The sequence below is a fragment of the Ammospiza caudacuta genome, chromosome 27 (genome assembly GCF_027887145.1).
Source record: "Ammospiza caudacuta isolate bAmmCau1 chromosome 27, bAmmCau1.pri, whole genome shotgun sequence".
Lineage (NCBI taxonomy): Eukaryota > Metazoa > Chordata > Aves > Passeriformes > Passerellidae > Ammospiza > Ammospiza caudacuta.
In genome coordinates this window covers 5,595,058-5,615,517 of record NC_080619.1, presented here as the reverse complement: position 1 = coordinate 5,615,517, position 20,460 = coordinate 5,595,058, and the positions used below count along the sequence as shown (strand labels likewise).

Below are 20,460 nucleotides of genomic sequence, written 5' to 3'. Positions count from 1 at the left end.
TGAGCTACCTTAATGCTGTCACCCTGGTCTGCAAACAGAAAATAAAATTGCTTTGGGTTCTGTGTTCTGGAGTTTTCCCTGGAAAACTCTGCTCTGTTCCAAAGGGATCAGCCAGCCAAAATCCCGCTCTTCTCTCTCCCCTGCCACAGTAGGAACTAAACAAAAAGTGTTTTGTTTTTATTTTATTTTCCCAGAGTTGTGCAAATCCTGTGATTGCTGGGTGACCCCTCTGCCCGTCCAGTCTGTCACCAGCATCTTCTGCCACCCTGAAACCTGGAGAAAGTTCTGGAAATGAAGGCGCCCGAGGAGAGGGGGAGAATCCACAGCGCTAAAGAGGATTTGAATAAATATAAGGGATTAAAAGCCACCTACAGGAGGGCATTGACAGTGTCCTTTTAACCACAGCAGCCTGGAGGTGCTCCCAGGCTGGGGGACATGAAGGGGCGCAGCTCCTGCTGGGAACAGCTCATTGTCCTTTTGGAATTCCTGGTGGGAAAATGGGAAAATCCCCCGCCATGCCCAGCCCCTACACAGCCACTCCTGCTGCTGCAGCTGCTCCTGCCCCACCAGGAGATTCCTCAGCACCCAGGGGAAGCCAAACCCTTCGATGCGGCGCCGAGCTCCCCGCACGGACAGCGGGAACGACAGACACGGAGCCGCAGACCCATCCCTTCAACCCTTGGGATCTGCCCAGCAGTTCCAGCCTGGGATTTCATCCCTCTGGGCTCCCCTGGAGCCTGGGACACCCCAAAAAAGCAGCCAGCAAAGCCTCCCTGTCCCCCCAGAGCTGGGCCTGGCACATCCAGAGCCCATCCAGGGCTCCACACTTACCTGGGCAGGTGGGGAGGGCAGGAAGGGCCCCCACAGGCACTGAGGGAGGATCCCAGCCCTGCTCCAACAGGGAATCCTTAATTAATTCTTCATCAGGGCAACGAGCAAAAAGCTCTACTTGGCTTTTCCTTGGGGGAGGATGGAGGGATGGGACAGGAGGAGGGAACTCACAGTCCTTGGAACACGGGCTGGGACTTTCTCCCTGTGCTGAGAATTATATATTTGTATATATATTATTCCCTGTGTGGAGGATTCTATCCTTGTCATTGGGATAAAACCTGGATTTGGGATGAGTTTGGACACCCAATCCCTGATTATCCAGCCTGGGGTGCAGCTCCCTGTGCTCCTTTCAAATCTTCCTGACACCTCATCACAGGCTCAGGCTTCTCCTGGGAAAAAATTCCTAATGGGTTTGCTGGGAAATCTCAATAAATGACTGAATTTGGAAGAAAAATTTGGGAAAAAACCTTAAAAAAAGAAAAAAAAAGGCAGGATTTGGGGAGGGTAAAATATGTGGAATTAGAAATTCCAAGGTCCATCACAACAATCTGGGAAGAATCTGACACAGGGAAGATGAGCCTTCATGTGAGCGTGCTCAGGTGGGAGCAGGGAAGCACAGGGGAAATCCTGAACCACAGGGAAATCCTGGATCCAAGAGGGAAATCCTGGATCCAAGAGGGAAATCCTGGATCCCAGAGGGAAATTCTGGATCCCAGGGAAATCCTGGATCCCAGGGAAATCCTGGATCCCAGAGGGAAATCCTGAATCCCAGGGAAATCCTGGATCCAAGAGGGAAATCCTGGATCCCAGAGGGAAATTCTGGATCCCAGGGAAATCCTGAACCACAGGGAAATCCTGGATCCCAGAGAAATCCTGGATCCCAGAGGGAAATTCTGGATCCCAGGGAAATCCTGGATCCCAGGGAAATTCTGGATCCCAGGGAAATCCTGAATCCCAGAGGGAAATTCTGCATCCCAGAGGGAGATCCTGAATCCCAGGGAAATCCTGGATCCCAGAGAAATCCTGAATCCCAGAGGGAAATCCTGGATCCCAGGAAAATCTGAATCCCAGGGAAATCCTGGATCCCAGGGAAATCCTGGATCCCAGAGGGAAATCCTGGATCCCAGAGGGAGATCCTGGATCCCAGAGGGAAATTCTGGATCCCAGGGAAATCCTGGCTCAGCAGCTGCTGTTTCATTCCCTTACTGACAAATGGACATGGAACTCGTTGGGGTTTTCAGATTTGTTGGGGTTCTCAGGTTTTGTTGGGGTTTTCAGGTTTGTTGGGATTTTCATGTTTTGTTTGAGTTTTCAGGTTTTGTTTGGGTTTCCAGGTTTTGTTGGGGTTCTCAGGTTTTGTTTGGGTTTTCAGGCTTGTTGGGGTTTTCAGATTTGTTGGGGTTCTCGGGTTTTGTTTGAGTTTTCAGGTTTTGTTTGGGTTTTCAGGTTTTGTTTGAGTTTTCAGGTTTTGTTCGGGTTTTCAGGTTTTGTTTAAGTTTTCCTGCTTTGTTTGGCTTTCCAGGTTTTGTTTGAGTTTCCAGGTTTTGTTGTGGTTCTCAGGTTTTGTTGGGGCTCTCAGCTTCGTTGGGGTTTTTAGATTTTGTTTGAGTCTTCACGTTTGTTGGGGTTTTTCCTCCTGCACAAGGGGGTTCAGCGTGTTCCTCTCCTCTCCCCTCTCCCCACTCCAAGCATCTCCCGGTTCCTTTTCCTCCCTCAGCAGCAGCAGCAGCCCCGGTCCCTGCAGGCTGGGAGCCCTCCCCTGCTGGCCAGGGCTATTCCAGCAGGAAGGGCTCGGACCAGCCCTGCTCCCTCATCCCGCCGGGGTGTGCGGGTGGCAGCCCAGCCCTGCTCGCTGGGGGCGCTTTTCCTCCGAGGTTCTGGAGATCTGGGGGTTCCCAGGCGTGCTTCCAGCCCCAGCAGGCCGGCAGGAGGCTCCAGGGTCATAGGATGATGCAGCATCTGCAGAAGCGCTGCCGGCTGCCGCCCACCGACGGCGGGGGGGTCACCGGGGCGAAGTAGGCGTGGACTTTGATGTTGGGCAGGTGGGTCTGCAGGGGAACGTGGGGATGGCAGGGCTTGCCCCGGAACCTCGGCTCCCTCCCCTGCTGGTGCTCACAGGGGGCCCAGGATGAGGGAGCTGATGGTTCTCACAACTCTTCTGAGGAGGAGAACCAGGGGATGGGAGCTCAGCCCTCCCTGTGGATGAACCCCCCCCCCCCCCATTCCAGATCCTCCTCATGGATAAACCCCCACAATCCCAGCTCCTCCCTGGGGATAAACCCTCCCCATCCCAGCTCCTCCCCATCCCAGCTCCTCCTCATCCCTATGGATAAACCCTCCAGATCCCAGCTCCTCCCCATGGCTCAATCTCCCCTATCCCAGCTTCTCCTTGTGGGTAAACCCTCCCCATCCCAGCTCCTCCTCCATCCCTATGGATAAACCCTCCAGATCCCAGCTCCTCTCCACAGCTGAATCCTCCCCATCCCAGCTCCTCCCTGTGGATAAACCCTCTAGGTCCCAGCTCCTCCCCATGGCTGAATCTCCCCTATCCCAGCTTCTCCTTGTGGGTAAACCCTCCCCATCCCAGCTCCTCCTCCATCCCAGCTCCTCCCCGTGGCTGAAACCCTCCCCATCCCAGCTTCTCCCTCTAGATAAACCTTCCCTATGGATGAACCCTCCCCATCCCAGCTCCTCCCTGTGGATAAACCCCCACAATCCCAGCTCCTCCCTGTGGATAAACCCTCCCCATGGATAAACCTTCCCCATGGATAAACCCTCCTCATGGATGAACCCTCCCTATCCCTATGGATAGGCATGATAGCTCCTCCCTATCCTATGGATAAACCCTCCCCATCCCAACTCCTCCCTGCAGATAAACCCCCACAATCCCAGCTCCTCCTTATGGATGAACCCTCCCCATCCCAGCTCCTCCCCATCCCAGCTCCTCCCTCCCTTCCTTCCCTTTCTCCTCCCTATGGATGAACCCTCCCAATCCCAGCTCCTCCCCATGGATGAATCCACCCTATCCCAGCTTCTCCTTGTGGATAAACCCTCCCGATCTCAGCTCCTCCTTTTGGATGAACCCTCCTCATCCCAGATCCTCCCCATCCCAGCTCCTCCCCATGGATAAACCCTCCCCATGGATAAACCCTCCCCATAGATAAACCCTCCCCATCCCAGCTCCTCCCCATGGATAAACCCTCCCCATGGATAAACCCTCCCCATAGATAAACCCTCCCCATCCCAGCTCCTCCCCATGGATAAACCCTCCCCATAGATAAACCCTCCCCATGGATAAACCCTCCCCGTGGATAAACCCTCCCCGTGGATAAACCCTCCCCATCCCAGCCCCTCTCCATCCCAGCTCCTCCCTGTGGATAAACCCTCCCCGTGGATAAACCCTCCCCATCCCAGCTCCTCCCTGTGAATAAACCGTCCTCAATCCCAGCTCCTCCCCATGGATAAACCCTCCCCATCCCAGCCCCTCCCCATCCCAGCTTCTCCCTGTGGATAAACCCTCCCCAATCCCAGCTCCTCCCCATGGATAAACCCTCCCCAATCCCAGCTCCTCCCTGTGGATAAACCCTCCCCAATCCCAGCTCCTCCCCATGGATAAACCCTCCCCAATCCCAGCTCCTCCCCATGGCTGAACCCTCCCTATCCCAGCCCCTCTCCATCCCAGCTCCTCCCCGCCCCAGCTCACCCTGAGTCTCTTGATCCCGGCCCGCGTGATCTGCTGGCAGTCGTACAGTTCTATCCTCTCGAGGCTGTGGCAGCTCTTGAGGTGCTCCAGGGAGGCGTCGGTGATCAGGGGGCAGTTGTCCAGCTCGATCACCTCCAGCCGGTCGTGGGCGCAGGCGCCGTTGCCCAGGTGACGGATGCCATCGTCCGTGATCAGCTCGCAGTGGGATAAACTCTGTCCCCAAACACAGGGGTTACACTCTGTCCTGAGACAGAGGGGTTAAACTCTGCCCTGAGGCAGAGGGGTTAAACTCTGCCCTGAGGCAGAGGGGTTAAACTCTGTCCTGAGACAGAAGGGTTAAATTCTGTCCCCAAACACAGGGGTTACACTCTGTCCTGAGACAGAGGGGTTAAACTCTGTCCTGAGACAGAGGGGTTAAATTCTGTCTCCAAACAAAGGGGTTAAACTCTGTCCTGAGACAGAGGGGTTAAACTCTGTCCTGAGACAGAAGGGTTAAATTCTGTCCCCAAACACAGGGGTTACACTCTGTCCTGAGACAGAAGGGTTAAACTCTGTCCCCAAACACAGGGGTTAAACTCTGTCCCCAAACAGAGGGGTTTAACTTTGTCCCCAGACAGAGGGGTTAAACTCTGCCCTGAGACAGAAGGGTTAAACTCTGTGCCCACACAAAGGGGTTAAACTCTGTCCCCAGAGGGATTAAACTCTGTTCCCAGACAGAGGGGTTAAACTCTGTCCCCAGAAGGGTTAAACTCTGTCCCTAAAGAGAGGGGTTAAACTCTGTCCTGAGACAGAAGGGTTAACTCTGTCCCCAGAAGGGTTAAACTCTGTCCCCACACAGAGGGGTGTGGATTTTCAGGGGGATTCACCTGCAAAGTCCTGGAGGAGGAAGCAGGGCCTGAGGCAGGAGCTGGAGCTGCCTCTGCTGAGGGCTGACTGCACTGCAGAGCCCACACCCCCCGGGACAGCATCCCTCAGGGCACAACCCCAGGGGGGACAGAGCCCAAATTCCCAGAGATTCATCCCCAAAGGCTTCCCAAGGCACTGAGCACTTCAAACCCCCAGAGTTTCAACCCCAAAGGCTTCCCAAAGGCACTGAGCACTCCAAACCCCCAGAGTTTCAGCCCCAAAGGCTTCCCAGGGGCACTGAGCACTCCAAACCCCCAGAGTTTCAACCCCAAAGGCTTCCCAAAGGCACTGAGCACTCCAAACCCCCAGAGTTTCAGCTCCAAAGCCTTCCCAGGGGCACTGAGCACTCCAAACCCCCAGAGTTTCAGCTCCAAAGCCTTCCCAGGGGCACTGAGCACTCCAAACCCCCAGAGTTTCAGCCCCAAAGGCTTCCCAGGGGCACTGAGCACTTCAAACCCCCAGAGTTTCAACCCCAAAGGCTTCCCAAAGGCACTGAGCACTCCAAACCCCCAGAGTTTCAGCCCCAAAGGCTTCCCAAAGGCACTGAGCACTCCAAATTCCCAGAGATTCAGCCCCAAAGGCTTCCCAGGGGCACTGAGCAGGTTCCTGTCCCACAGACAGACTGACAGCTCCTGAGCAGGCAGATCCCACCTGGAATTCTGCTCCTGGGACAACCCCCACAACCCCTTTCCTGTGGGTGGGATTCCTGCAAGCAGCAGGGATGGGGTAAGAGGTTCCTCAGGGTCAGGTCTGCAGCAGAATTCTTCCAACTGTGAAGTCAGGGAGTGTTTGAAATCCCTTTGTTTGGAGGAAGGAAATGCTGGAAGTGTCCCCTGGGATACTCACCAGGACCTGCAGCCGTGGACAGTGTATGGAAAGCTGGATTAGTGTGCTGTCTGTAATCTGGAAAAGAAGGAAAAACCCTTTCATTTTGGTGCTGGGCACAAGGATTTGGTTTATTTTTCCTTTCTACCAAAGAAAAACTGCAGGATTTTCCCTAATCCTTAAGATTTCCCCACAGGCCCTCATGGAAATCTCCTCCCGCCCCTGGAGAACTGGGGTGCAGAGGCATCACTGGATTGTTTTTAACTTCCTTAAGGAGCTGAAATCAGCTCCCAAATGTGTCCCAAATGCTCCTCTGGAAGGACAAGGAGGGCTCAGATTCCCTCTGAAAACCCTACAGATTGCCCACCTCCTGGTTTTCTTTAGGAAGAAGGAATTCCCACAAAGACTCCAAATCCCAAACCCCCACAGGAGCTGCCTGGGATGGATTTGTGCTCTGTCCAGTCTTGGTTTTCTTTAGGAAGAAGGAATTCCCACAAAGATTCCCAGTCCCAAACCCCCACAGGAGCTGCCTGGGATGGATTTGTGCCCTGCCCAGTTCCTGATTTTCTTCAGGAAGAAGGAATTCCCACAAAGATTCCCAATCCCAAACCCCCACAGGAGCTGCCTGGGATGGATTTGTGCTCTGCCCAGTTCCTGATTTTCTTCAGGAAGAAGGAATTCCTACAAAGATTCCCAAATCCCAAACCCCCACAGGAACTGCCTGGGATGGATTTGTGCTCTGTCCAGTTCCTGATTTTCTTCAGGAAGAAGGAATTCCCACAAAGATTCCCAGTCCCAAACCCCCACAGGAGCTGCCTGGGATGGATTTGTGCTCTGTCCAGTCTTGGTTTTCTTCAGGAAGAAGGAATTCCTACAAAGATTCCCAATCCCAAACCCCCACAGGAGTTGCCTGGGATGGATTTGTGCCCTGCCCAGTTCCTGATTTTCTTCAGGAAGAAGGAATTCCTACAAAGATTCCCAGTCCCAACCCCACAGGAGCTGTATGGGATGGATTTGTGCTCTGTCCAGTCTTGGTTTTCTTTAGGAAGAAGGAATTCCCACAAAGATTCCAAATCCCAAACCCTCACAGGAGCTGTCTGGGATGGATTTGTGCTCTGTCCAATTCCTGATTTTCTTCAGGAAGAAGGAATTCCCACAAAGATTCCCAATCCCAAACCCCCACAGGAGCTGCCTGGGATGGATTTGTGCCCTGGCTCAGCTTTGCTTCTCCCTTTTTAGGGTTCATTCCCAATCCCTTCCTGCCTGGGCTGGTGTCATTCCATCTTTATATCCCAAATTTCTGCCCAGGACAGGGGTCCAGCTGTTGCCAGAATCCCAATCCCATTCCCTTTTTCTCAAGCTCAACAATTTCCAACCCACCCTTGGGCTTGGAGGTTTTTTTCATGGAATTTTGAGTCAATTCCACCCTTTTCCCTAAAAATGCTTCAGCCCAGTTTCATTTCAATCATTGCTGTTTCACAATTTCCCCCATAGTTTTCCATTATTTTTAGCAAGACAAGATTTTTCTCTGGGGATTTCCCTCAAAAATCTGGGATTTTTCTCTCACAAATCCATTTTTTCACCCAGGATCTCTCAGTATTAAATATTTCTTATTTACAGCAGTATTCCCATGGATTCCAAACTAAGGATAAAACCTCATTCCCATCATTTTCCTCTCCAAATCCAGCCACTCTTCCTGCTCAGGATTCCACATTAAATCCTGATTTGGAGAAAATCTCTTTAATTTTCCACCAATTTTCAACACTGCAGCAAGAGAAACAGCCTGAGGTGGCATTCCTACCTGGACACACTCTTCCAGATCCATTTTTTCAAGCTCATGGCAATTCTAGGAATAAAGAGAATTCCAAACACCCATGGTGAGTGTAAAGCCCAGACAGAAAATAAAAATATATAAAAATTATAAATAATAGAGATATAAATAATAGAAATACATTATGTTGTAAATATAAATAGTATAATTAAATGTAATATTATAAATACAAATATAGACAAACAATAAATAGAAATATAAGCACACAATCAAATATAAAAATCAAAATTAAATATAAATATATAAATATATACAGTATGAAATAAAAATATATAAATTATATAAAATATAAAATATAAATACAACTATAAATTATAATTATAAATACAAATATAGATTAACTACCACAAAGATAGTTTGCTTAAAAAATTAAAGAAAGTGTCTCTTCATGAAAAAGCACAACTGGAAGGAAAGTTTACAAAGTTTCTGAAGGATAATAAAGGAAATTTCACTCATTTAAGGAATTTTTTAATCATGGAGAGTAAAGGGAGTTAAATTTAGACAAACCAGTAAAGTTTATAACTAAAATATTTAACATTTCCTCTTGTTTGGATACAAACCCTCCCAGGCGTGCGAGCCAGGACGAAGCCAAAGATCCCGTAAAACTGAATTTTTGGACCTTAAGCTTCCAACTGAATTCAAAGTTTCCCCAAACCTGCTGGGGTGGTTTTTTTTTTTTGCCATGAAAAGGAAGGAAAAGCAGGAGGGGAAGGAGGAGGAGGAGGAGCAGGGCCCTTACCCTGGCCAGGGTGGTGAAGCCCACGTCGGTCAGCTGCGAACACCGCGCCACTTCCAATATTCTGCAGGACACAAGGAAAGAACCATGGGGGAGCCCCCAGAGGCCAGGAGAGGGCTGGGAATGACCTCAGGAGACCCCCCCCAAGTCCCACCCCATGCCCAGGGGACACAGGGATGTGTCAGGGACACCCCACGTCCCCATGGAGCTGCTCTGGGGTCTGACACCTCCATGGGAAGGAATTCTGATGTTGGAGCTCTCTCCATGCTGGACACACATGGAAAGCTCATCTGCCTCAGGGGAAATCCTGCTCCAAGGCAGAAGCTCTGCTCTGGAGTTCTGGATGCTGAGAATTTTAGGTTTTCTGTGCTGACAAACACACAGAACACTGCATTTGACCTGAGGCTGTGGAGAAGCTGCCAAAATTCATTGATAGCACTGGGATGGTGGTGTGGAGTTGGTAAGAAGGGTGTAACAGCACAGGGTGTAAAAATAGAGTTTGGAGTTTAGAATATAGTAATAAATATGAAGCAAGATGGAGGTTTTAGGGTGGAGACAGGTTGTTCTTCTTCCTTCTTCTCCATGGGTTTGGGCGGTATTTTGTAAGTGGACAGAAAAATCCACAGTGCAGACTTTGAGTGATCAGTTACTGGGTTAAAAGGGAAAATAATCTAGGTGTCAGTTCTTAATTTGAAATAAATATGAAGCAAGATGGAGGTTTTAGGGAGGAGGCAGGTTGTTCCTCTTTACCTTCTTCTTCCTTCCTCTCCATGGGTTTGGGTGGTATTTTGTAATCGGAGAGAAAACTCCACATTGCAGACTTTGAGTGATCAGTTATTGGGTTAAAAGGGAAAATAATTTAGGTGTTTCTTAATTGGATATTTTAGCCTTAAAAGGCCTTGTAACCAGAGATTGTTGGCCATTTTGTGCCTTGCTAATGAAAGACTGCAGAACTCACTGCTGTGAGACTGTGACATTGATAATAATTAATAAACACCTGAGTTTGAACCTGAAATATCATCCCAAGTGCCTTCAATCCTGACCAGCAGCGGTAGAAAACAAAAGCTGAAAACTGGAATTCCTCCTCTGGAATTTGGGGTAGGATTTGTCCTGGTTGAGTTTCTGCACCCCTGGAAAGCTTCACCCAATCCCAAACTTCCTTCATGGACACACACGGAGCCTGTGGGCACCACGCTGGGAGCTCTTTTAAACCCCAAGAATTTGGGGACAACCCAAAAAATCACAACCACATGGAAAAAAGCTCAGAATGGGAAAACTTTTGGGGGTGAAATGGCTCAGGGACCACCTGGAGCCTCTGCTGAGAGTGTTCCATGGGGGAAGTGGTGTTAGAACTCACCGGAGGCGTGGGCAGTTCTGTCCCAGGGCGTTGAGGATGGCATCAGTGATGTTGGAGCAGCCAGAAGCACACAGGGACTGCAGCTTGTGGCAGCCCCTGCAGATGGTGATGAGCCCATCATCTGTGATTTGCTGCCAGGGAAAGCACAGCTGCCTCAATCCAGGTTGGATTTGCCTCTCCCAATTCCAAATTCCGGCTCGTTTTGGCCCAAAAGATGTTATGGAAATCTTTCACCCCAAAATTGTTATGGGAATGTTTCGCCCCAAAATTGTTATGGGAATGTTTTGACCCCAAAATTGTTATGGAGAAACAGCAGAAAGAGGATAAACCTTGCTGGATTTGGGAATTTCAGGGAAGGGATTTGGAGGGAAATGATTTGGAGCTGGAGCCAGTGAGGGATGGGGGAAGGTGCTGGGAGTCTTGTAAGGCTTTCTAATTCCTGCTTGGAAAGATACAGGGGGTCTGTACATCCCTGTCCCTGAGCACAGGGGGTCTGTCCATCTGTGCTCCTGGACATGGGGGTCCATTCAATCCCACCCTGAACATGGGGAATCCATTCAATCCCACCCCTGGACACAGTGAGTCCATCCATGCCTCTCCCTCTGTCGGACTGTAACGGCACAGACAGAGAGCCCACGCTGAAAATGTGTGTTTATGACAAAAAATAAACCTATTTTTTGGCATAAACACACATTTTTGGCACTGCAGAACTGCTTGAGGGCCATTCTGTGCACAGAAGAAGTGCCTTTGTAGGCTCAGCTCTGCAGAGGGACCAGAGGAGAGGCCTGGCAGAACCAGCCCAGCCTGATGGGAAGGATTTTTCCAGCTCATCCCACAGAGAAGCTCAGAGGGAAGAGAGAAACACCCCTGAGACAGCAAAGGTGTGGGGCTCAGTGCCCCTGAAGTGCCAGCGAGGAGCTGCTGGTGCCCAGTGCCCCGTGGGCAGGGGATGGAGAACATTCCATGAGGGAATCCTGGGCAGTGCCACTCACCAGGCAGGTCTGCAGGTTCAGGGTCACCAGCTCAGGACAGTGGGCACCAATGAACTTGAGGGCCTCGTCCTCCAGCTGGCAAAGAAAGCACAGGGATGGGAACTGGGAGCACTGGGATCCGGGAATTAAAGCTGGGACAGCAGGGAATGGGGATTTCCTCTGGGGAGGAGGGAAATGCAGCACAGGAGCAGCAGCACCAGGAGTGCTCCTGCTTTTTACCCCGTGAGGAGCAGAGCAGCCAGAGCAAAGGACTGCCACGAAACCCCCTGAGCCCAGATCTGCCCATGGACCACAGTGACCCCCTCCAAAGGATCAGTGGCAAAAGGAAAATTGGGATAAAAAGATTCTCCAGCTCCACAAGTGATTTATTCCCTGTCCCACTCCTCAGGGCTACTGAAAAACTTCCACCCCAGCACCTGATCTCCAACATCACAGGGATTTTGGAGAAGGGAATAACCCAAACCCCTGAATTTCCATGCCCACACCCTGAGGAGCAGCAGGACACCCCATTTGTGCCCATTGTCACCTTTCCAGCTGTACCTGGGTGCAGCCCTTGAGGGACAGGGCCCGGAGCCCCCCGCAGCCCCGCACCAGCGCCTGGATCCCGTCCTTGGTCACTTGGTCACACCAGGAGATGATGAGCTGTTCCAGCAGCGGGCATCCCTCGCTGGGGACACAGGGACACACAGGGAAAGCCTCAGGAGAAATCCTGCTCCGAGCCAGAAGCTCTGCTGATCCCATTTCTGGGAGCCAGCAGGGGACACCAGGCAAAGCCCAGCTCCACAGGGAGGCTCTGCAGGGAATGCTGGAGGATCTCCGAGGTCTTTTCCAGCCTTAATGGTTCCAAAATTCCATGGGAAAAATCCCTGCTGCCAGCTCCTACCTGAGTGCTTTCAGGGACAGGTTGGTGATGGAGGTGCAAGAAGCCAAATCCAGGTGCCTGAGTTTGGAGCAGAACTTGCTGAGGCTGGTGCAGGTGCTGGAAGAGACACAGGGGGACAACTCCTGCAATGGATTCATGCCAGGGCACAGAATTCCCATGGGATGGGCAGGGTGGGTGAGGATGGAACCCAGCACAGGTGCCCAGAGCAGCTGGGGCTGCCCCTGGATCCCTGGCAGTGCCAAGGCCAGGCTGGACGGGGTTTGGAGCAGCCTGGGATGGTGGAAGGCGTCCATGCCGTGGCAGGGCTCATTAATGGGATTAACGACCCCCTGACAGGGGTTTGGAGCAGCCTGGGATGGTGGAAGGCGTCCATGCCGTGGCAGGGGTCGTTAATGGGATTAACGACCCCCTGACAGGGGTTTGGAGCAGCCTGGGATGGTGGAAGGTGTCCATGCCGTGGCAGGGGTCGTTAATGGGATTAATGACCCCCTGACAGGGGTTTGGAGCAGCCTGGGATGGTGGAAGGCGTCCATGCCGTGGCAGGGGTCGTTAATGGGATTAATGACCCCCTGACAGGGGTCCTGACAGGGGAATTAATGGGATTTAAGGTCCTCCCAACCCAAACCATTCCATGATTCCATGGAAAAGCTGCCCCACTGCCAGGCCTGGGATTTTGGCAGCCAAGGAAGAGTTGGACTCACGCGTCCGTGATCTTGGTGCAACCGTTGAGGTTCAACACTTCGATGTTCCTGCAGTTCTGGGCAAAGGTCCTGGGGTGAGGGAAAGGGAGAATATTGGGAATTCCTGGTGGTTTGTAACACGCCAGGATAAAGGTTTAGAAACCTGATTCAAGGAGGAAACAGAAAATCAAGAAGGAAATCAAGAGGAAAACCAAGGAAATCAAAAGAGTCAAGGAAGATGAAAGGAATCAAGAAAATCAAGAAGTAAATCAGGATGGAGATCAGAATTAAGATCAAGAAAAGAATCAAGAAAGAAGAAAATCCGGAAGAAAATGTTAAAAACAAATTTTGCGACAGAAAATGTTAAAAACAAATTTTGCGACATATTTATAACATTTCTATTAATTAATTATATTCATTATTTAATTTAGTAATTTAAGCTAATAGTGTTTATCTTTATTAATAAATATTTATATATTTATAGGTATACACTTATATATTTAAAATTAGTGAAATATTTATAATATTTCTATTATTTAATTATATGTGGTAGTTTATTCATGTAGTCTATTTTTATTTACTTATAGTAATTAAAATATTTATATTTATGCATACCTATATAAATATATATTTATATATACACAAATATAAATATATACTTATATAAAAGTTTTTATATTTTACATATATAAAATATATACTTATATATTTATATATACTTATATATACTTATATACTTACAGCAATTAATATATTTATATTTTGAGGTATCTATAGTATTTATATTAATTAATTATATTTATTATCCAATATATTATTTTATTCTAGTTCATTTCTATTATATTAATGTTGATATATTTACATATCAATATATTATTTCATTCTAGTTTTATGTTAATGTTTATATATTTGTATATTTGTATATTTGTATATTTATATATTATATATTTGGATATTTATATATTGGTATATTTATATATTTATATGTGCTCATATTTATTTATATATTTATATATGTACATATTTATATATTTATATAGAAATGTAGTGATATTTTTATAAATTTAACTTAATTTAATTTTATTTTTATATATTTACAATTTAACTTTTAGATAAAACTCCAACAAATGAAATGCTTAAAAATGACAAATTAAATGCTAAAAATATTAATAAAATAATAAAAAAATAATTAAATGAGAAATGAATAGGATTTTCAGCCCCATATTTATATATTTATATATAAATATATTTATATATTGATGCATTGATATATTGATATATTGATATATAGAAATGTTAAATTGATATATTTATAAATTTATATATTTACATATAAATGTATTTATATATTGATGCATTTATATATTGATATATTGATGTATAGTAATGTTAAATTGATATATTTATAAATTTATATATTTATATATAAATATATTTATATATTGATCCATTGATATACTGATATATTGATATATCTATATAGAAATGTTACATTTATATATTTATAAATTTATAAATTTATATATAAATATATTTATATATTGATGCATTTATATATTGATATATTGATGTATAGTAATGTTAAATTGATATATTTATAAATTTATATATTTATATATAAATATATTTATGAATTGATGCATTTATATATTGATATATTGATATATTGATATATTGATATATTTATATATTGATATATCTATATAGAAATGTTAAATTGATATATTTATAAATTTATAAATTTATATATAAATATATTTATATATTGAGGCATTTATATATTGGTATATTGATATATTGATATATTGATATATTGATATATCTATATAGAAATGATAAATTGATATATTTATAAATTTATATATTTATATATGAATATATTTATATATTGATGCATTTATATATTGATATATTGATATGTTGATGTTGATATATTGATATATTGATGCATTTATATATTGATATATTGATATATTGATATATTTATATATCTATATAGAAATGATAAATGGATATATTTATAAATTTATATATTTATATATGAATATATTTATATATTGATGCATTTATATATTGATATATTGATGCATTTATATATTGATATATTGATATATTGATATGTTGATGTTGATATATTGATATATTGATGCATTTATATATTGATATATTGATATATTGATATATTTATATATCTATATAGAAATGATAAATGGATATATTTATAAATTTATATATTTATATATGAATATATTTATATATTGATGCATTTATATATTGATATATTGATGCATTTATATATTGATATATTGATATATTGATATGTTGATGTTGATATATTGATATATTGATGCATTTATATATTGATATATTGATATATTGATATATTTATATATCTATATAGAAATGATAAATTGATATATTTATAAATTTATATATTTATATATGAATATATTTATATATTGATGCATTTATATATTGATATATTGATGCATTTATATATTGATATATTGATATATTGATATGTTGATGTTGATATATTGATATATTGATGCATTTATATATTGATATATTGATATATTGATATATTGATATATTGATATATTGATATATTGATATATTTATATATCTATATAGAAATGATAAATTGATATATTTATAAATTTATATATTTATATATGAATATATTTATATATTGATGCATTTATATATTGATATATTGATGCATTTATATATTGATATATTGATATATTGATATGTTGATGTTGATATATTAATATGTTGATGCATTTATATATTGATATATTGATATATTGATATATTTATATATCTATATAGAAATGATAAATGGATATATTTATAAATTTATATATTTATATATGAATATATTTATATATTGATGCATTTATATATTGATATATTGATATGTTGATATGTTGATATGATGATATATTGATATATTTATATATCTATATAGAAATGATAAATTGATATATTTATAATTTTATATATTTATATATAAATATATTTATATATTGATGCATTGATATATTGATATATTGATATATTGATATATTGATATATTGATATATTGACATATTGATATATCTATACAGAAATGTTTAATTCCCATATTTATAAATTCAACTTATTTTACGTTCAAGAGAACTCAAAATAACTGGGAGAGAAATGTGGAAATTGCCATTTGTCAGCGGTACCTCAGGGCGTTGTCCCCCACTCCCTGGCAGCCGCGCAGGCTCAGCTTCCGCAGGAATCCCCCACACCTCTTGGAGATGTTCTCCACCACCCGGCCCTGGGGACACACAGCAGCCCCTGAGAACCCCCTGAACCTTCTGCAGATTGACAACAATTTGTTATTGAGGGGAAAAAAAGGCGCTGAGGGGAGAAAAACGTGGGCTAAGGGAGGGAGGGAGAATGATTCAGCTTCTGAAGATGGAGAGACAAGGGGAAATCACCTAAAGCAAACCAGATAAAGCGTTTTGAGGAGTTTTCTCCGTTTTGGAGCTCCTGGAAAGACTCTCCAAGCTCACAGACTCCCCAAGGGAGAGGAGCTGCACCCCACATTTCCAAGCACAGCCAACAGATAAACTCCAGTTTCTGAGCAGAACCAGCCCGTGAGTTCTGCCCCTGCAGGAAAAGAGATTCAACCATTTGTGCCTCCAGAGATCCAGAAATTAAAAACACATTTTGAATTTCAAATCTGGACCCAAAGACCCCATTACAGCCAGGATTTACCTTTCCCCTGGGACCAAAGGGCAAAACCACTGGAGAATATTTGCACCAGAAACTCCTTCCCAAATCACCTTCACTTCAATTTCCATTTTTGATATTAAAGATATAAATATTTTAGGCCATGATTCAACCCACATTCAGCCCTCATAGTGCAAGGAGCAAGAGCTTAAATTCTCTTCCATACAAGCAGAAGTTTTCCCCCCAAAAAGTACATTTTATACTAATTTCTGTTTTCAGAACAGACAAAAACTACTTTCCTTCCATTACAACCCTTAAGTCTTGCTAGGGGTACAGAATTCTGTCCATTTTCAAAAGCTGAATGGATTGCCAAGACTTGAAAAACTCCCTCAAGCTGAAGAACTGAAATTAATGATTTCTATCTCCAGGGAAGGTAGAAAGGGTTACACTGGGAGTATTAATCCATTCTAGAGTGTAATTACATTTGAACAAGAAAAAAAATGAGTTTTGTTGTCACTTAATTATACCTCAATATCCCTCTGGAAATCAAACAGGTCAATTCGCTGCCAGTTACTGCCATCCAGGGCCAGAACATTCCATGCCTTTATCAGGGGAAAAAAATGTAAATGTGTGGTTAATATGGAAAAAAAATTTCAAAAAGGTCAGTGGGGACCTAATCACAATTTGTTCCTTTGAGAAATAACATTCTGTCCCGGGTGGGGAAGCTACAGGTAATTGCAGGCACCAGGAGCTTGGTGCCCTCAAAATTCAGAATTTTGAGCCCCCAGCCAGGGAAGAGGTGCCCTGGCTGCTTCTATTCCCTTGGGAGGTGCAGGAATTTCACATTCCTGGCTGGAATTTCCTCCAGAGGACACCTGGGCACAGGTGAGTCCCCCCACAGGGTTTGGCTTTGGTTTAAATCACCAAAATCTCCCGTGGTTCCTGCTCCAAAGGAGAGGCAGGAACTCAGAGTTGGTTGCTGTGTCCTCAGGTGAATTTAAAGTTTCAGTTACATCACCAAGGTAAACAAGGGGAGTTTTTAATAACCAGGAGACAGCACTGTGCAAGAGCCAGGGGTAAACACGGGGGGATTTTCCACCCCAAATCCCACACAGCAGCAGTTTTTGGGCAGGAGTTAGTGCAGAGTTACAACAGATGACAAAACTGAGCATAAATTGATTTTTTCGGGGTTTAAACCTCACTGCTGATGTTTGTTTGAAGGTCTGGGTATGGCCAGAGAAAAGCAGTGGGGGAATGCCCCAGTGGCTGCATCATTCCATGGGCAGTGCAGGGAACGTTCCAGAACCTTCCTGCACATCCCTGCAGGAACTGCCCGTGCTGTGCCATGGAACAGGGGCTGGGACGGGCCAGGAGAACACCCTGACATTGGCAAAGGATCCCTGAGAGCCCATTCTGCCAACACTGCTCTGCTGGGTTTCAGCTGGGAGCTCCTTCCCTGCACAACCCAGTGACAACTGCAATGCCCAGACACCACACAGAGTAATTTTTAAATACAAATAACAATGTTTAAGCCTTTTTTTTTTTTTTTTTTAATTCCAATGTGCTTAGAGAATGAAATCAGTGGTGGCTGAGGTTTGGAGCCAGGACTGATGGGTTTGTGCAGGTGTCACCCAGGCAGGATGGTGACAGCACCCCAACACCTTCCCTGGATCACCACCCTGGCAGTCAAAATCTGGCAGCTCCAGAAAATTGAACCTTCCAGTCCAGCTGGAGGAATTCCCCTCCCAAGCAAATAATCCAAGCTGGATTAATCCAATTCCAACCCCTCACTTTATTTCCATTCTTACTCCAACTACATCCAAGGAGAAAATGAACTTTCATTGACTGTGCAGCATCTCTGTGAATTCAAATTTCCACCAAAACCCACAGGATGGCATTTTGGGCTCATCCCATGTTGCAGGGAGTAAAACCCAGAATGAGGGGAGAGTTCTGGGCAAAACATCAGGCCCTGCCCTTTGTACCTGGGACACTGGAAAATGCTGCTCCAGCTTGGAATTCCCCCTCACTGGCGCTATGGGAATTTTCCAGGACTTCCAGGGGACACTAAATAACCTCAGCTGAGTGGCACAAAGCTCCCTGGGCAGGGAGGATTGTCACCCAAATGCAACATCCTGTTAAAATCCACCAGGAAGGAGGAAGGTTCTTACCCTGGAAACTTGAGCACAACGACACAGAGTGACCACATCCAGGAAAGAGAAAATTCTGGAATAGAAATAAGAGATACTTTATAGGTTATTGATATTTAAAACATAAAGGGACGTGGAAAACAAAAGGGGGGGAGGGAAAAAAAAAAAAAAAAAAAGGACTGGGACAGCAAAAGTTCTTTGTGATTTGGCTGAAAGCTGAACTGTGAAAGGAAGTGCAGAGGCAGCAGTTCCCAAATGGAAACAAAACACGGCCATGGAGGCACTGGGGACAGAAACCTCCCAGCCTGGAGTGGGTTTTGTCCCACAGCACTGGGGACAGAAACCCCCCAGGCTGGAGTGGGTTTTGTCCCACAGCACTGGGGACAGAAACCTCCCAGCCTGGAGTGGCTCCTGCCCCACAGCACTGGGACAGAAACCCCCCAGCCTGGAGTGGCTCCTGCCCCACAGCAATGGGACAGAAACCTCCCAGCCTGGAGTGGCTCCTGCCCCACAGCACTGGGACAGAAACCCCCCAGGCTGGAGTGGGTTCTGCCCCACAGCACTGGGGACAAAAACCCCCCAGGCTGGAGTGGGTTTTGTCCCACAGCACTGGGACAGAAACCCCCCAGCCTGGAGTGGGTTCTGCCCCACAGCACTGGGGACAAAAACCCCCCAGGCTGGAGTGGGTTCTGCCCCACAGCACTGGGGACCAAAACCCCCCAGCCTGGAGTGGGTTCTGCCCCACAGCACTGGGGACAGAAACCCCCCAGCCTGGAGTGGGTTTTGTCCCACAGCAATGGGGACAGAAACCCCCCAGCCTGGAGTGGGTTTTGCCCCACAGCAATGGGACAGAAACCCCCCAGCCTGGAGTGGGTTTTGCCCCACAGCAATGGGACAGAAACCTCCCAGCCTGGAGTGGGTTTTGTCCCACAGCACTGGGGACAGAAACCCCCCAGCCTGGAGTGGGTTCTGCCCCACAGCACTCACACAAGGGCAGAGCCAGCTGTGCTTGGCCAGGAGGGACAATGACACTGGGCTTTAATATTTTAATTTAATATCTTCAAATCGAAGACCACCTGAAAGAGAAGGCAAATGTCAGCCACAAGAATCCTGAGAAGCAGGTATGAAAAACCCTTCAGAAACACCAAAACTGAGGGAAAAGGATGGAGGGTAAATGCAGATTATTTATGAGAACATGGGTGCTAAAGGCATTTTACACTCTCACAAGTGGCAGAGCCAGCTGTGCTCAGCCAGGAGGGACAATGACAATGACACTGCGGTCACTCCTGAGTGCCACCCTGGGCCAGGGCACACCCCAGGACTGCTGGGCTATTTTTGGGACAAAGGAATGACACAGGGTTGTCCATCACACCCCACAGCTGGGCATGCAGGAAACTCCAGCCCATGGAGAGCTCCCAGTCTGCACCAAGCCATCAATAATGGATAAAATTCAACGGGGTTTCAATGGCTTTTGATGGGTTCTGGTCATTCAAACAATGGTGTCCCAAAACAGACGAGGTCAACGGGAGGGTGGGAGGACATCAAGGTCTCGTTCCCTTTAGGAACAATTATAAATCTGGAGTTTTTGCAAAGATAATACAAGAGTTCAACCACAATGTGCTTGAATATTTTCATTTAATATTTTCAACTTGAAGGCCACCCAAAAGAGAAGACAAATGATGCCAGCCACGAGCATGCTGAGAAGCAGGGATGGAAAAACCCTTCAGAAACACCAATATTGGGGGAAAAGACTGAGCTTCCCAAACAGGAATTAAATCTGGAATTGCAGCAGATTAAACTGCCTCACTGCAAAGGGACTCTCTATGTGTTTGATTTTGTCTGAACAGCTCAGCTCTGCACA

At 45.4% G+C, this 20,460-nt stretch overlaps 1 protein-coding gene across 1 annotated transcript in view; it reads right to left on the bottom strand.

Moving 5' to 3' along the window:
• Nucleotides 1-2,571: 2,571 nt before the first annotated feature.
• Nucleotides 2,572-20,460, bottom strand: part of FBXL20 (F-box and leucine rich repeat protein 20) — a 45,261-nt gene continuing 27,372 nt past the window's right edge. Inside the window, exons 3-15 of the mRNA XM_058820480.1 lie at nt 18,621-18,675; nt 16,980-17,054; nt 15,960-16,054; nt 12,766-12,834; nt 12,065-12,160; nt 11,722-11,848; nt 11,182-11,256; nt 10,190-10,320; nt 8,836-8,896; nt 8,067-8,111; nt 6,287-6,343; nt 4,535-4,747; nt 2,572-2,879 (exon numbers count right to left, since the gene is read on the bottom strand). Coding sequence (XP_058676463.1) covers nt 2,772-2,879; nt 4,535-4,747; nt 6,287-6,343; nt 8,067-8,111; nt 8,836-8,896; nt 10,190-10,320; nt 11,182-11,256; nt 11,722-11,848; nt 12,065-12,160; nt 12,766-12,834; nt 15,960-16,054; nt 16,980-17,054; nt 18,621-18,675 — 1,207 coding nt within the window. The 3' untranslated portion in view covers nt 2,572-2,771. The remainder of the gene's footprint in view (nt 2,880-4,534; nt 4,748-6,286; nt 6,344-8,066; nt 8,112-8,835; nt 8,897-10,189; nt 10,321-11,181; nt 11,257-11,721; nt 11,849-12,064; nt 12,161-12,765; nt 12,835-15,959; nt 16,055-16,979; nt 17,055-18,620; nt 18,676-20,460) is intronic.